The 17,759-nt window shown below is 42.8% G+C and overlaps 1 protein-coding gene across 1 annotated transcript in view; it reads left to right on the top strand.

Moving 5' to 3' along the window:
* SFMBT1 (Scm like with four mbt domains 1) overlaps positions 1-17,759 on the top strand; it is a 233,687-nt gene that overhangs the window by 114,972 nt on the left and 100,956 nt on the right. The window contains exons 5-9 of the mRNA XM_073592509.1: positions 2,557-2,645; positions 7,300-7,540; positions 7,986-8,080; positions 10,501-10,602; positions 10,992-11,145. Coding sequence (XP_073448610.1) covers positions 2,557-2,645; positions 7,300-7,540; positions 7,986-8,080; positions 10,501-10,602; positions 10,992-11,145 — 681 coding nt within the window. The remainder of the gene's footprint in view (positions 1-2,556; positions 2,646-7,299; positions 7,541-7,985; positions 8,081-10,500; positions 10,603-10,991; positions 11,146-17,759) is intronic.

Below are 17,759 nucleotides of genomic sequence, written 5' to 3'. Positions count from 1 at the left end.
CTTGTCTCCAATACCGGGATATAACAGGGCAGGTCCAGATTAGATGGCCAAAGTCTGCTTCTGGTTGAGCATACCTTAAACAGAATTAAAGTGTTACTAAACCCACAAAAGTAAAATCAGTCTGTATATGCAGCATAGCATGCTTGGTATACTCACTGTCAAACTTAAGGAGTTAATCCTCTTCATTGTGTAAAAAGACTGTTTAATCCTGTATGCACAGTTCCCCCCCCTCCTGCATGGTCTGGGGAAGGCCAGCTAACACACACAGGGTAGCCGACCTGCACATGCTCAGTTGTGTTTTTTTTTTTTATGCTGGGGAAAACATTTACTTGTTCTCAGAGCTAGCCAGTCACATGATATTGACATCATACATGTGGGCGTGTATACAGGCTGTAGTGGAAATCTCCTACCTGAACTCTCAGCACTGAAGAAACTGCAGTTTATCATGTAACCGTGGTATACAGATCATCCAAAAAGGTACATAGTGGCAGTATTTTAATGTAAAACTTTTTAAAGCTTTGGTGCATAGCAAACAATTGGGTAGGTGTAAGGTAGGTCTGTACAAACAGATGGCCACTGCCCTCACCTATAACTGGCCTATAACTGCCCTCACCTATAACTGGCCGTTGCAGCAAGGAGCACGTGGAAAGGACAACACATGCAAAACAAAACCTAAGAATTTCCCAGCTGAACTTACTGACCAGCCTGCTAACCAACTGAATTATCCTGTCTAACTGTATGTGTTAATAACAGATGTTTAGTCTGCACACATTTGCAAATACATGTGTAAACTACAGAGCCCTGTCAAGGCACCCTTGTATCTGTAGTCCTAACTCTAAACTTTGAGAGCCTCCACAGTGGAAGAACATGCATTATAATGGATAACTTAAGGGCAGGTGAGCCTGGAGGGAGCCCATCTCTCCTTAAAGGCACAGGGGCGCACTGGACACTCAGCACATAGCACTATGGCAGCAAAGGTGTGCAGTGCGTCCCCTCACCATTATTTCAACAGTACACACAGATGCCTTCACCTATAACTAGCCTTTTCAGCAAGGAACACATGGAAAGGGCAACGCATACAAAACCAAGGAAAATTCCCGGCTCAACTTACCGACCAGCCTGTTAACCAACCAAATTAGCCTGTCTAACCGTATGTGTTAAAAACAGGGGTTTAGATTAGATGGCCAACATACGCTTCTGTTTGAGCACACCTTAAACACAAGCTTTAGTGCATAGCGAACAATTGGGTAGGAGTAAGGTAGGTCTGATGTAGAATATATAATTGTATTAATTTATTAACTGCGGGTAATGTAGATGTAGTAAGCAAGCTTCTTCCCATTCCTCATCAGTGAGGGAGGGAATCTGCGTTTGCCATCTGGACCTGACCTGTAGAAGACATGTACTAAGCTTGGTATGCAACAAATGGCAATATATGCTGGATATCAAACCTTTGAGACCCTGCAAACTCAATATGCCTATAAAAGGATAATTAGAAATCGCACATCTGTGAGTGCCAAACTGAACATTGTAAGTGATATTAAAGGGAAGTTTAAAAAAAAAAAATGTCATACATACCTGCTCTGTGCAGTGGTTTTGCTCAGTGCGGCCCTTATCCTGCTCTTCTGGGGTTCCCCCGCTGACGCTCCTGGTCCCTTCCCTCCTGCCACATGGATCTCACCAAGATTAGCAGAAGTACAGTATGTTGCAGTTAGGTAGCAAATAATTTGTAGCCTAGAGTCCTATCACCAGCTGTGCTATGTTCAAAGTTGTAGTCAAGTGAGTTTTAACCGTATAAGCCTGAGTGTTTTCAGTCCAGGTAGACAGATGTTTCAGGTAAAAAAAGAAAGATGGCAGCACTTCCAGAGAATAAAAACCGCTCCTTTTTATTATGCAATAGAACAGCCTTTGGAGTGATGCTCACCCCATTTGCCTTTCTCAAGACTGATGTTTTAGTTGCCCTGCCAAATAATATAGGTATAAGTCAGGTAGAGCCATATATGCTTCATCTTTGAGCCGCTGCAAAGTGGAAAGTTTACGGCTTGTGTTTGGTCCAGTTGAATGAGGTAGTCGCGAGTCTAGTGATTTGAAAAATGCCTTGGACGACCACTGGCATATGAGACAATACATGGAAACATTTTGACAAAAGTATCATCTTAATCAGATACATCCTACCAACCACAGATAGGGGGAGCTTACTCCAAAGTGCAACTTTGACTTGCAGAGCGGTTCTACATTAGCACCTATAGTATCAGAGGCTCCATTATATCAGTGTCAAGTAAGGTGGACTGTTCTGATGTGAAGGACAGGAACATCAGCGTGTCATTTTACTGTACAACATGTTATTCATATAAGTGTGGAGAAAATCTAAAAAGGGCATTCCAACTACATTTCCATAAAAGTGATATTCTGATCATTGATTACCAATATTTTTGCAGTATTGGTTCATTGATGAGCTACAAGCAGCTGAACAGAACATTAGATCTTTCAACATCTTGGCTGTATACAAGATACGATTCTAATTCTATTAATCCATTTTTATCTTGCCTGTCATTCCAGTTGTAAGAGACAAGCTTCAGAACTGGGAAGAATTTCTTGTTCAGACGTTAAATGGGGCTTGCAGTGCTCCTGCTCACCTGCTAGAGGGAGTAAGTATAACCTTTATGTCTTATCTTCTCTGTAGAATGTAAGTCAGCATACTTGGGCAGCACAGTGGTGTAGTGAGTAGCACTCTCGCCTAGCAGTAAGAAGGGTCGCTGGTTCAAATCCCAACCATGACACTACCTGCCTGGAGTTTGCATGTTCTCCCTGTCCCTGTGCGGGTTTCCTCCGGGTACTCCGGTTTCCTCCCACACTCCAAAGACATGCTGGTAGGTTATTGGCTTCTGTCCAAAATTGGCCCTAGTATATGAATGTTAGAGACCTTGGATTATGGGCTCCTTGAGGGTAGGGATCGATGTGAGTGTGTGATATATGTGTGGAGCGCTGCGTAAAAATTGACACAGCGCTATATGGGTACCTTAAATAAAAATAGGGATAGTTGTAGACACTCACCCACACTTGCTCAGGTTGAACTTGATGGACTGGTGTCTTCAACCTTACTAACTATGTAACTTCATTTACATTTGATCCACAATCTATTGCATTTTCTTCCTTTTTTACCTGCTAAAATGAATTGAGACTGCAGATATACTTGGCATTTATAAATCTGAAGTGTCTGAAAAAAATGGATTGGCTAGCTCTGCAAATTCTTTAGTGCTGACATGGGCTTAATAAATATCCGTGCTTGAAAATTTTGACAGTCTGTTGGTGGTATTATGGACATTATATATCCAAAGCTGAAGCAAGCATGCAGCAAGTTAAAGGCAGGGGAAAAAAAGTAAAAAAAAAAAAACTGTCTAATTGCTGCTAGTCATTAAAATTACACAAAACATCACCATGACAATACATCATTTTTGGTACATCTAAAGTCAGTTGTGCAGATTGTAATATGTGCTACTGCCTTAAGAGAGTGACCACTTTTCCTCTGTTTTTATCATACACATGTAGTCTACTGCTGGCCGTATACACACAACAGTTTCCAAACCTTTTAAACCAAATCATAAAAATGACTGAATGGAATAAGGCAAGAGAAGGTTAAAACTTAAGAAGGTTGCTATATGTACAGCCAGTTTAGTAACTGTAAATAAGATTGTATAATGAGGTTTTATTGTGTGGCTAAGTTTACTTATTTCAGTGAATGAAAAATTCTCAATTAACAAAAAAAAACAAAACTTTTTTTATTTTCTATGCACCACCAATGGTTATGGTTAATATGTCCATTCTGCATACATACAGTATCTCACAAAAGTGAGTACACCCCTCACATTTTTCTAAATATTTTATTCTATCTTTTCATGTGACAACACTGAAGAAATGACAATTTGCTACAGTGTAAAGTAGTGAGTCTACAGCTTTTATAACAGTGTAAATTTTGATGTCCCCTCAAAATAACTCAACACACAGCCATTAATGTCTAAACCGCTGGTAACAAAAGCGAGTACATCCCTAAGTAAAAATGTCCAAATTGGGCCCAAAGTTTCAATATTTTGTGTGGCCATCATTATTGTCCAGCACTGCCTTAATCCTCTTGGGTATGGAGTTCACCAGAGCTTCACAGGTTGCCACTGGAGTCCTCTTCCACTCCTCCATGACGACATCATGGAGCTGGTGGCTGTTAGAGACCTTGCGCTCCTCCACCTTTTGTTTGAGGAAGCCCCTCAGATGCTCAATAGGGTTAGGCCTGGAGACATGCTTGGCCAGTCCATCGCCTTTAACCTCCGCGTCTTTAGCAAGGCAGTAGTTGTCTTGGTGGTGTGTTTGGGGTTGTTATGTTGGCATATTGCCCTGAGGCCCAGTCTCCAAAGGGAGGGGATCATGCTCTGCTTCAGTATGTCACAGTACATGTTGGCATTCATGGTTACCTTCATGAACTGTAGCTCCCCAGTGCCAGCAGCACTCATGCAGCACCAGACTATGACACTCCCACCACCATGCTTGACTGTAGGCAAGACACAATTGTCTTTGTACCCCTCACCTGGTTGCCACCACACACGCTTGACACCATCTGAACCAAATAAGTTTATCTTGGTCTCATCAGACCACAGGACATGGTTCCAGTAATCCATGTCCTTAGTCTGCTTTTCTTCAGCAAACTCTCTGCAGGCTTTCTTGTGCATTATCTTTAGAAGAGGCTTCCTTCTGGGATGACAGCAATGCAGACCAATTTGATGCAGTGTACGGCGTATGGTCTAAGCACCAACAGGCTGACCCCCCCACCTCTTCATCCTCTGTAGCAATGCTGGCAGCACTCATACGTCTATTTTACAAAGACAACCTCTGGATATGATGCTGAACACGTGCACTCAACCTCTTTGGTCGACCATAGCGAGGCCTGTTCTGAGTGGAACCTGTCATGTTAAACCGCTGTATGGTCTTGGCCACTGTGGTGCAGCTCCGTTTCAGGGTCTTGGCAATCTTCTTATAGCCTAGGTCATCTTTATGTAGAGCAACAATTCTTTTTTTCAGATCCTCAGAGTTCTTTGCTATTTGGTGCTATGTTGAACTTCCAGTGACCAGTATGAGAGAGTGAGAGTGAAACACCAAATTTAACACACCTGCTCCCCATTCACACCTGAGACCCTGGAACATTAACAAGTCACATGACACCGGGAGGGAAAATGGCTAATTGGGCACAATTTGGACATTTTCACTTAGGGGTGTACTCCCTTTTGTTACCAGCGGTTTATACATTAATGGCTGTGTGTTAAGTTATTTTGAGGGGACAGAAAATTTACACTTTTATACAAGCTGTACACTCACTACTTTTCATTGTAACAAAGTGTAATTTCTTCAGTGTTGTCACATGAAAAGATAGAAAAAAAATATTTACAAAAATCTGAGGGGTGTACTCACTTTTGTGAGATACTGTACCTCATTGCCCAAAGCTGGGGGTTGTTGCACATACCATAATATTAAGTAGTAAGGAGGTCAACACTCCAAAGATGCAGAAAAAGTTTACCTAAAAGATCATATAATAAGAAACTATATTTTAGGGCTAAGCAAGCAACTATTTATAAAACACATAAATTGCAATGCAACTGCTGATAGTACTTGGTAAGTATGTTGAGACTTTACCTTCTTTTTATTACATAAAAAAAAACTAGAGCGGAGATGTAATACTGTATAGTTTTATAAATACATGTTTTCTCCACCTGTATTAATATCGTTACCTCCCCCTTGTAGTTTTATAAGCAGTCATCTGGTCAAAAGGTTTCAAACAAAGCAGCATTTCTCTGTAATACTGTGTTGTTCATTTAAATGCACCTAATGCACAAAGTATACATTTTCAATAACAAAAATTGGTAAATTAAGTTATTTTAAATAATAAGCTCCTGCTTGGCTATTGTAGCATTTTAACATATAATCCGTGAACTGATTTTATAATATGCTCCATAAGGTACATATGGATGGTTGCAGCTTCTGCCTTTTCACTGTTAGAATGGTTGTAATCCTCAGACATAAAATATGAATACAGCACATCTTTTTATACTGTGTGTACTTGTCTCTCTCCAAAGCTCCTAATGTTATTTCTCTCTGCTGCCTGGTTCCTTTGTAATCAGCATGAGTCCGACACCGAGTTAAAATGGTGATGGGGAAGGAACTGCAGCACTCAGCTGTGCTTGTTCTCCTTTGTGAATGGGGGTGTGTTCCTTCCCTCCAGTCAGGGAGGGAAGGAACACACCCTCCTGTCGGCTCTGAGAAAACCTCAGATCCCCACCCCCTGCTCCTAGATCTAAAGCGAAATCCTTTCCTAGTTATGTTTTCATAAACAATCTACAAAAGAAATGGCTGCAGATACACAGCTACAACTTATATAAGAGGATTTGTTTCATTTCTATGTATCACCTAATGCTAGTCACTTCACTGGGTACATGCGAGGAGTTATAACCACTTTTAAATAGACAATTAGAAGTATTATGTCATATCTCTTCTATAAGTAAAAAAAACAAACCCTTATGCTTTCTCTATAAAACCTTGTGAGTTGATAACTTCCTGTGTTCTCTGCCAGTGTTGACTGTTATCAGTTAGTTTTCTCTGCTCTCTCTAAGGACTACAGAACCCCTGCCTTTTATGCCATGGAGAGGGAGTGGGGGTGTTTTGTGTGTTTTTTAATAACGTTGATTCTCCATAGTTACAATATGGTGAGTGATCATTGTCACCCTAGAACAGAAAGTGTGTTACGGGCAGGAAAGCAGGTGAAAAGAAAGTAAAGAGTAACCTAATGTAGCTGCCATATGTAGCCCCCCCCCCCCACACACATACACACACACACACACACGTGCTTACTCCCACAATGTTTTTGGTCTTTGTGTAGATAACTTGTCCAGAACTGCCGGCGCAGTAACTTCCTATAAAGTTTAATAGGGCTTTACTCGAATGGGTATGTCTATGGAAAGTTACTGTACAAATATGGGCAGCATCAACCAAATGTATTTTTGGAGGCTGCCACCATAGAAATGAGGTAAGTAAATGCGTAGTGGTTAATATATAATATGTTAGTGGGCTGGGGATTTTTTTGGGTCTAAAGTGAACCTGTTCTGTAAGTTAGTTTTGTAGCCTAATTTCAACACTCATTTCAACTACCTAGGTTAGGCATTTTTCATAGTGGTTTATTTTGTATAGTACTAATTGTTTTATTATTGGTAGTAATATTATGAGTATGCTTGTAAATGTTTTTTTTTTGTTTCTGATTATTTAAAGCCACACAGAGGTAAAGACCCGCTAGAAATGTTTGGACCAGGTTCCTTGCTGGAGCTTCAACATTCCCAGGGGTCACTGGGTGCATGGCCAGTCAGAGTGCTGGACAACATAGGTGGGAGACTTCAGCTTCAGTATGAGGGGGCCCTTGACTGGCCAAGTCTACAGTACTACTACCTACATCCTTCCCTGCATCAAATGGGGTGGGCTGCTCAGAATGGCTACGAGATCAGGCCTCCCCAAGGTAATGGCTATTATTGTTTCTCCTTTAACCAATCCTATATATGGTAATTTTATAGTTGGAGTTTGATGATTTGTCACCGTCTGACTTCTTATGCCTCTTGGAACTTCAGCAGTGAGACCCCCACAACATAATTTCCTAATTTGTTTCCACCCACCTTAAAGTCTCACTCCTCCTGCTGAAGCATAGATATTCCTGTTCCTGCTCCTGCAGGAACTACTGTTAATACAAAAGGGTTGAACCTTTCAATTGGTGTGTCAGGTGTCAGGAATGTAGACATATGGACCACTTAAGTCCTTAAAATATATAAGAAGCCATTAGGCGGTGTAACCCATAACCATCTTGGCAAACACTGTTGTATACATTTTTTGTGAAATGACCTTGTTATTTGAGATAATAATAAATGTACACATGTTATAAAGGGAGTATCATCTGTTATATCTTGCAGAGATATTGCACCTAAAAACTGAAGAAGAGTGGAGAGAAATATTGGCCAAGTGCAATGACGACACTGGAGATTTTGTATTTGCTGACTTCTTCCAGGTAAGCATGTTAGCAAAATAATGCTATAAAAGTGATACAATTATACCACATTTTATTTATTTATTTATTTTTTTGTACATTAGAGTTGATTAAGTGTATATTTTGCCTTTCACTTAAGAGAGTTGAAGCTTATAATCCACTTGGTTCCCTCATATATGTGCATTCTAATAAATATCCGGTAGTGTTAGAAGGCTAATGTGCCAGTCAATCCCAGCAGTGCCTGCCTTGCATAAAAAAAGCACAGAGACCTATTAATGACATCACTGGGTCTAAAATGGCACTTTTGTGCTGGAGAATGTACAGTGGGGACGGAAAGTATTCAGACCCCCTTACATTTGTCACTCTTTGTTATATTGCAGCCATTTTCTAAAATCATTTAAGTTAATTTTTTTTCCTCATTAATGTACACACAGCAAACCATATTGACAGAAAAACACAGAATTGTTGATATTTTTGCAGATTCATTAAAAAAAGAAAAACTGAAATATCACATAGTCCTAAGTATTCAGACCCTTTGCTCTGACACTCATATATTTAACTCAGGTGCTGTCCATTTCTTCTGTTCATCCTTGAGATGGTTCTACACCTTCATTTGAGTCCAGCTGTGTTTGATTATACTGATTGGACTATGATTAGGAAAGCCACACACCTGTCTATATAAGACCTTACAGCTCACAGTGCATGTCAGAGCAAATGAGAATCATGAGGTCAAAGGAACTGCCTGAGGAGCTCAGAGACAGAATTGTGGCAAGGCACAGATCTGGCCAAGGTTACAAAAAAATTTCTGCTGCACTTAAGGTTCCTAAGAGCACAGTGGCCTCTATAATCCTTAAATGCAAGACGTTTGGGACGACCAGAACCCTTCCTAGAGCAGGCCGTCCGGCCAAACTGAGCTATCGGGGGAGAAGAGCCTTGGTGAGAAAGGTAAAGAAGAACCCAAATATCACTGTGGCTGAGCTCCAGAGATGCAGTCGGGAGATGGGAGAAAGTTGTAGAAAGTCAACCATCACTGCAGCCGTCCACCAGTCGGGTCTTTATGGCAGAGTGGCCCGACGGAAGCCTCTCCTCAGTGCAAGACACCTGAAAGCCTGCATGGAGTTTGCTAAAAAAAACACCTGAAGGACTCAAAGATGGTGAGAAATAACATTCTTTGGTCTGATCAGACCAAGATAGAACTTTTTGGCCTTAATTCTAAGCGGTATGTGTGGAGAAAACCAGGCACCGCTCATCACCTGTGCAATACAGTCCCAACAGTGAAGCATGGTGGTGGCAGCATCATGCTGTGGGGGTGTTTTTCAGCTGCAGGGACAGGACGACTGGCTGCAATCGAGGGAAAGATGAATGCGGCCAAGTACAGGGATATCCTGGACGAAAACCTTCTCCAGAGTGCTCAGGACCTCAGACTGGGCCGAAGGTTTACCTTCCAACAAGACAATGACCCTAAGCACACAGCTAAAATAACGAAGGAGTGTCTTCACAACAATTCCGTGACTGTTCTTGAATGGCCAAGCCAGAGCCCTGACTTAAACCCAATTGAGCATCTCTGGAGAAACCTAAAAATGGCTGTCCACCAACGTTTACCATCCAACCTGACAGAACTGGAGAGGATCTGCAAGGAGGAATGGCAGAGGATCCCCAAACCCAGGTGTGAAAAACTTGTTGCATCTTTCCCAAAAAGACTCATGGCTGTATTAGATCAAAAGGGTGCTTCTACTAAATACTGAGCAAAGGGTCTGAATACTTAGGACCATGTGATATTTCAGTTTTTCTTTTTTAATAAATCTGCAAAAATGTCAACAATTCTGTGTTTTTCTGTCAATATGGGGTGCTGTGTGTGTACATTAATGAGGAAAAAAATGAACTTAAATGATTTTAGCAAAGCTGCAATATAACAAAGAGTGAAAAATGTAAAGGGGTCTGAATACTTTCTGTCCCCACTGTATGTATGTATGTATGTATATGTATGTGTGTGTGTGTGTGTGTGTGTATATGTATATATATATATATATATATATATATATATATATATATATATATATATATATATATATATATATATATATATATATTTATTGCAGGAAGGGATAAATTAAGTATCTTTAATTACTACATATAATCTGAAGATTCTTTTGTAGCACTGTTTTTGTCTACAGCCTGATTTAAGAGTTTAAATACCGATGATGATGGCGGTACACTTACTCTGGGGCCTGGGGATAAAAGTTGTATGTCTTGGTATGAGATGTTGGAGAAAAGAAGCAATTCATATTGTCAGCATTCTGTCCTATTGCCGTTGTGATACTTAAGTACACTGACACAGTCAAACTGTTATCCCCTGTAAATAAAACAGAGGTGTCTTCATAAATGGTGGGGCTGAATTCCTCGGTTGATGAAGTGAAACATAAATTTGCTGTATTCCACAGGAGCAACCTGAGATACGGAATCACTCATTCACATCTGGCATGAAACTTGAGGCAATAAATCCTAAAGACCCTTCTTGTATTGTACCTGCAACAATCACTAAGGTAACAGAAATCTTGTTTTTCCTTCATTAAAGATGATCTCTGGTTCAAACTTTTTATGCGGAGAAAAAAGGACTGTTTGAGGTCCTTATGGGCAAACAGTCAAACATATTGTAAACACATATAAAAATTGTGATCCCCTCCTCTTCAGTTCTTTATTCAAACTCATAACCCAAACACACTTGCCACAGGTTTCCAATGATTTTAAAAAAGAGCAACCTCAGACAATGATTTTGGGTTGAGGAGATCTCCCAACTTAAGAAATGATGGCACATTGAATATAAGATATAAATGTTTTGCTTAGACCAGAGTTCCTCTTCAACAGTCTTGTATGCCAATGTTTTATTCCCAGATTCTGTAGAATTGTTTAATCCAAATCAACTGCCTTGCAGGTCTTTAATGAGCAGTATTTCCTTGTTGAACTGGATGATCTTCGGCCTGAGTCCTCTACTAGTCACCAGTCTATGATCTGCCATAAAAGCTGCCCAGGAATTCTTCCTGTCCGTTGGAGTCAGAAGATGGGCCTGTCTGTCAACCCTCCTTTAGGTATGTGTATGGAGTTTAGTGCTATGTCTGTATAGATAGCAGCCATGTTAGGTATGGTTTGGAAACATGTACATTCAGTAAAGTGGCCTCTTAGGCCATGTTATCATATGTGATAATATTGTTTGAGAAACTTCTTTAACATGCCTTAAATACTATTACCGGTTGATTAATAAGAACCATTAGGCCCAGTCTGTACCCTTTCTGAACATAAAAATTGACGCCTGACTCCATATACTTTGTCATAACTGATGCAGATTTGACACAAAGATTGGCAAGTGTCTCAAGACAGATAGTTTGTGGAACTATCACCATAGCAACTTATATGGCTGCTTTTAGGTTGCCATAAAATTATTTATAATTGGAGCATTTACAGACAAATTTAAAATTCAATGAATCTCTCAAGTGACTTGTAGACTTTTTATGTTGACGTGTATGAAATATTTGTTGTAGACGAAGGTGAGTATGAAGGTTATTTCTACTAATGGTGGATAATACAAGGGTAGGGGCACAGGTTTCTCTGTAATCTCATTATACCTCTACAGGGCCGCTTCAAATACCTTAAAGGTGAACTGTGGGAAAAAATAAAAAAAATAATGCAGATAGGGGCATCTACACAGCAGTTTAACTTGTTCTTTGAACTCGTAATCCCATGGTGTTAGACAAGAATGGTAATGTGGTCTTCACGGTGTAGCCAAACTCTCTGGTGTGCAATTTATATCATTATATATAGGACTCTGAGACAATTGGGTTATAATGCCACCTACAGAAGGAGTACCGGCGGGGGACCTGTTAAGAGGAGGATCGAAGATGCTTTGTGCAAAATCATTGCACAGAGCAGGTAAGTAAACCATGTTTATTTTAATTAAAAAAACAAAGCTTTACAATCACTTTAACCATTTTATCTATCCATTTTTTACTTTTTTTTTTAAGATTACATTTCTTTATCGTACATCACATGACACAGAGCAGCCATAACTAACTTTGTTATACGCCACCTATGGGTGAATGGACACTGGCAAACCAAACAAAAAGACAGGAAGTCCTCCCCTATATAACCCCTCCTAGACAGGAAGTACCTCTGTTTTTTCGCCAGTGTCTTCAAGGTGATGGTCACCTTGACAGTTTGAAGAAGCTCTCCATTAGCTAGCTAAGAAGATGGTCCAGGAACAGATCCTGAAGGATTTAAAAGGGCTATATAATCAGATCCATCCAAATGGCGATACACTAAAATGGATGGTACCCGAACCTCGTTACACAAGAAGATTACAAGGTATTGCCTCTAATGTTACTCTTTGGGCACTGGACCCTGGGAGATCCGGACCCTTGTTAAGAAATAAAAGATCCCAAAGGAGTTCCAGCAGGGTGCTTTACAGGTCCAAGGGAGTGGTCCCATATTCAAGGGGACCCGGTCCTTGAAGGTCCTAGAGACAGAGACCCGCCTCGATGGGGGAAGATTGGAATCTAGCTTTTAAGCAGAATCCTGCGGCGGAACTGGTAAGTGTTTTAAAAGAACCTTTCTTCCACTTGTGAAACCGTAAATTGTATTTTCTCTATCCACCGGGGGGCAGTGTTGTGCGGGCGGTGGCGCTTCTCTGTGGAGCTTCTAGCCAGGTTGATTCTATCAGGAGGCGGGCGGTTCTTAAGGATTCCCCCACCACTGTGCATCTGGTTCCCACGCCGCCACCTTCAGTAGTCCTTTTCCACCGCTGTTTATGGTAGGAGGGGCGTGAGAGCGACACAGAATGCCGGACATGCGCAGTAGGGGCGGAAGCGGCCATATTAGGAGCAGTCCCAGCCCTAGGCTTCTGTAAGCAGGCTGGAGGGAACACAGAGCGGCGTCAGCTGGACATGTGAGTCGCTGTGAGTGGATGGACCAGGGCACCACAGGTCCTGTAAGAGCTGTAATCCAAGAGCGGTTGAAGTGCATAAAGGTGGGGTTGTTTTACCTCAAAAATATTTTGTCTCAGGCATGTCTTCCCGGAAGAGTGGGGGAGGCAGGAAGGGGTGCAAATGCACCACCATCAGTATTGGAGCATGTTGGCCTTACATCTGCTGTGTTTAGATCTCCTGAAAGACCTGAGGCAACTGGCCAGTCTAAGCCATTATGGTTGCCAGGCATTGTAGCAACAGCTAATGCTTTTGCCTCAACCTACGTTACAAAGGACGACTTAGCATCAGCTTTAACTGGGCTAGATAGGAAAATAACAAGTATGATTGCTTCACTTTCCCAAGAAGGAAAGAAACTAGATGGATCCCCTTCACCTGATCCCCCACCTGCATTGGAATAGGGTTGGACAGAGGATGTGGAGGTAGTGGCAGTGAATGACCGGGAGGAAGGTCAGGCCACAGATTGACTTCTGAGGAGTCAGTTCTGAAGAACCATTTTCAGCCTCTCAATCCCAGAGACTGCTGATCTAGTCCCTCACGAAGATGGTCCAATCAGGTTTCAAATTACCACCTGTGGAGGTCCCTGAAGTTTCCTTTTCTTCTTTAGGATCTCTGCAGCCTCCACAGAGTTCACAGCCTTTTCCCTTGCATCTGTTACTAGAGCAAATCGTGTACGCTGACTGGGATCACCCAGATAAGCTGTTTATTCCTCTTAAGAGGTTTACACTTTTGTACCCTATGGAGGAAAAATACAAAAAGAAATAAAAATGGAGCATGCCATCTGTTGACGGCGCCATTTCTTCTGTGAATAAGAGTCTCACCTGTCCTGTAGATAATGCCCTGGTGTTTAAGGATTCAGCAGATAAGAAATTGGAGTCTTTGTTAAAAACTTAATTTGCTATTTCCAGGTCTGCTGTACAACCGCCAGTAGCAGCTATAGGTGTCTGTCAGTCTTTAAAGGACCAAGTGACGCAGGGGCGGATCCAGGGGGGGGGGCGCAACGGGGCAATTGCCCCCTCCGTGAAATGCGGGTGACTGTGAGAGCAGAGTGTGAGAGAGAGCCCGCCGGCGGGCGGCTCCGTGAGTGAGAGAGCCGCCGGGCGGCTCCGTGAGTGAGAGAGCCGCCGGGCGGCTCCGTGAGTGAAAGAGCCGCCGGACGGCTCCGTGAGTGAAAGAGGAGCCGGGTGGCTCCGTGACTGAGAGAGCCGCTGGGCGGCTCCGTGAGTGAGGGAGCCGCCGGGCGGCTCCATAGGTGAGAGAGAGAGAGCCGCCGCTGACATGTGCCGCTCAATGTGTTTGTCGGCGGGCTGCTGCCTGCTGGCCAATCAGGGAGCCGGCGGGCGGGGGAGCAGAGAGATGACATCATCTCTCACCGCCCGGCGCCCGCTCTGCATCCCTGCAGTTTAACTTCCCCCCCTCCATGCAGGCAGCTGTGGCAGCTGAGAGATTACATCATCTCTCTGCTGCCTGTCTCTGGGACACAAGAGACCACCTTAGCAGGTGGCATGTGACAGGCGACGTGGCAAGTGACAATCCGCAACATGTGACAGGCGACGTGGCAAGTGACAATCCGCAACATGTGACAGGGGACGTGGCAAGTAACAATCTGCATCTGGTGACAGGTGACGTGGCAAGTGACAATCCGCAACGTGGCAGGCGACGTGGCAAGTGACAATCCGCAACGTGGCAGGCGACGTGGCAAGTGACAATCTGCATCTGGTGACAGGTGACGTGGCAAGTGACACACTCGGGGCTCCCACTGATTCTGCATTATGGTGAGTTAAACTATTTAATTTTTTATAACAATGTAATTATAGTAATAATGCGCTTCAATCATCCTGACACCATAACAACCATGGTGCCGTGATGATTGAAGCGCCAACACCAGCCATTTCCCCGATAGATGTACCCCAAAAAAATATATTTTCTGGCAGTGCCCCTCCCGAGACTAGACTCTGGATCCGCCCCTGAAGTGACGTGGGTAACTAATGCTGTGTACACACGGTCGGACTTTTCAGCTACAAAAGTCCGACAGCCTGTCTGACGGACTTTCGACGGACTTTCGACGGACTTTCGGTGGACTTTCTAACGACCGGACTTGCCTACACACGATCACACCAAAGTCCAGATTCGTACGTCATGACGTACACCGGACTAAAATAAGGAAGTTGATAGCCAGTGGCCAATAGCTGCCCTAGCGTCAGTTTTTGTCCATCGGACTAGCATACAGACGAGTGGATTTCTGGGTCTGGCGGAGTTACGATGTAAAGATTTGAAGCATGTTCCAAATCTAAAGTCCGTCAGATTTGCAACTGGAAAGGTCAGCTGAAGGTCCGATGAAGCCCACACACGATCGGATTGTTCGCTGGATTTGGTCCGTTGGCGTCCGTCAGACCAGTCCAGTCAAAAAGTCCGACCGTGTGTATGCCCAATTAGACTGTTCCCAATCAAGGGGTACCTGTGGAGGATTTGGCAGAATTACCTCGGGCCTTATGCCCTTAAGGATTCCATACAACAGATGTCTCGGTTGGCCCTGCTATCAGTGCATATGCGTAGGATTCTTTGGTTAAAGAGCTGGGCTGCGGACTCACCCTGCAAAAAATTACTAGCTGGTTTTCCCTTTCACGGGGAACGGCTATTTGGAGAGGACCTGGATAAATTTATCCATAAGATTTCGGGGGGTAAGAGTGCACTTCTACCAGTCAAGAAGCAGTGCAGACGACCCTCTTTCAAGGGGCCTAGTGCTTCAGTACCCAGCACCTCTAATTTCAGGCAGTATCGACGGCCTCAGCTGTCCGGTTCTAGCGGAAAGCCTCAGGGCAAGGGGCAGAAAAAGCCCTGAGCCCAGAGACCCCCTAAGGTCAGTCCCAAGCCTTCCTTATGAAGGGGCTCCCCCACTCAGGCGGATGGGGGGAGGCTATTAAGGTTCACAACAGCCTGGGAAAAAGTGATCCAAAACAAGTGGGTTATTTCTACCGTATCTCAGGGGTACATAATAGAATTCCAGGGGCTTCCCCCTCTCAGTTCTTAAGGTCCAATGTCCCAATAGACCCAGTAAAGAAGAGATCTTTTCTTCAGGCAATAGATCAGCTAAAGTTACAAGGAGTCATTTCAGAGGTTCCAACCATGGAAATATTCAAGGGTTTTTACTCGAATCTTTTCATAAACCCAAAGCCAAATGGAGATGTAAGGCCTATTCTGGATCTCAAGGCTCTGAATCAATTTCTGGTCATTCGTTCTTTCCGAATGGAATCAATTAGTTTGGTTTTAGCCTCCTTACACATGTGTCAATCTGCAGGTCCCATCAAAGGTTTCTGCGATTCGTGGTAGGCGACCAACCTTTTCAGTTTGAGGCACTGCGCTTCGGGTTAGCCACGGCACCTCGAGTATTCACAAAGATATTGGCTCCGGTATTAGCAGTTCTAAGATCGCAGGGAATATTGGTAATGGGGTACCTGGACGATCTACTATTGATAGATCAAACAGTTCCAGACCTGAGTCAGAATGTAGCTCGGGCAGCTCAATTCTTGAAACATCCGGGTTGGGTTCTGAATTTGTCAAAATCGGCCCTGCAGCCGGTTAAACGCCTAGAATATCTGGGGCTAATAATACACACAGTCAAGGCAAAGGTATTCTTACCACTATAGAAGGTCAGGGTCATGAAAAACCTCGTCCAGGCCATAAAAAGGAAAAGATATCCTTCCATTCGCCTGTGTATGAGGCTTTTGAGGAAGATGGTGTCCTCATTCGAAGCAGTCCCTTATGCACAGTTTCACTCCAGACCACTTCAGAGCAACATTCTATCTGTCTGGAACAAGACTGTCCAGTCTCTGGACTAGCACATGGTTCTTTGGCTAAGAGTGCGTCAGAGTCTCAGTTGGTTAATTGCCTGTATAAAAGGAATTTTATTCTTGCATTATTGGCCTTTGCTATGCAGCATAATTTCTTCTGGTTTGGGGGTTCTTTTTATTTACAAAATCGGGGAGTTGTCATGGGGGCTAAGTTTTTCCCCAGTTTGGCGAACTTATTCATGGCTAAATGGGAGGAGGACTTAATTTTGAATAATCGTCCGCCACAGCTCTTACTGTGCCGAAGATACATCAACGACGTCCTCCTCCTATGGGAAGGTGACATCCCTTCCTTGGAAACCTTCATGTTAACATTAAATACCAATGACAGAGGTATTAACCCTTTCATGACTAAGCCTATTTTTGTAATTTGGTGTTTAAATCCGTATTTTTTGCTAGAAAATTACTTAGAACCCCCAAACATTATATATATTTTTTTAGCAGAGAATCTAGAGAATAAAATGGAGATTGTTGAAATATTTTATATCACACGGTATTTGTGCAGCGGTGTTTTAAACGCAAATTTTTGGAAAAGGGACACTTTCATGAATTTTAAAAAATCCAAACAGTAAAGTTACCCCAATTTTTTTGTATAATGTGAAAGATGATGTTACGCCGAGTAAATAGATACCAAAAATGTCACGCTTTATAAATGCACGCACTCGTGGAATGGCGACAAACTACGGTACGTAAGAATTTCCATAGGTGACAAATTTTTTTTACGGTTACCAGGTTAGAGTTTTAGAGGAGGTCTAGTGCTAGAATTATTGCTCTCGCTCTGACGATTGCAGCGATACCTCACATGTGTGATTTGAACACCGTTTACATATGCGGGCGCGACTTCCATATGCGTTTTCTTTGCTTCGCGTGGACAGGAGC

This window comes from Aquarana catesbeiana, linkage group LG07, assembly GCF_042186555.1.
Source record: "Aquarana catesbeiana isolate 2022-GZ linkage group LG07, ASM4218655v1, whole genome shotgun sequence".
In the NCBI taxonomy this organism is placed as follows: domain Eukaryota; kingdom Metazoa; phylum Chordata; class Amphibia; order Anura; family Ranidae; genus Aquarana; species Aquarana catesbeiana.
This window is presented reverse-complemented; position numbering and strand designations above follow the sequence as displayed.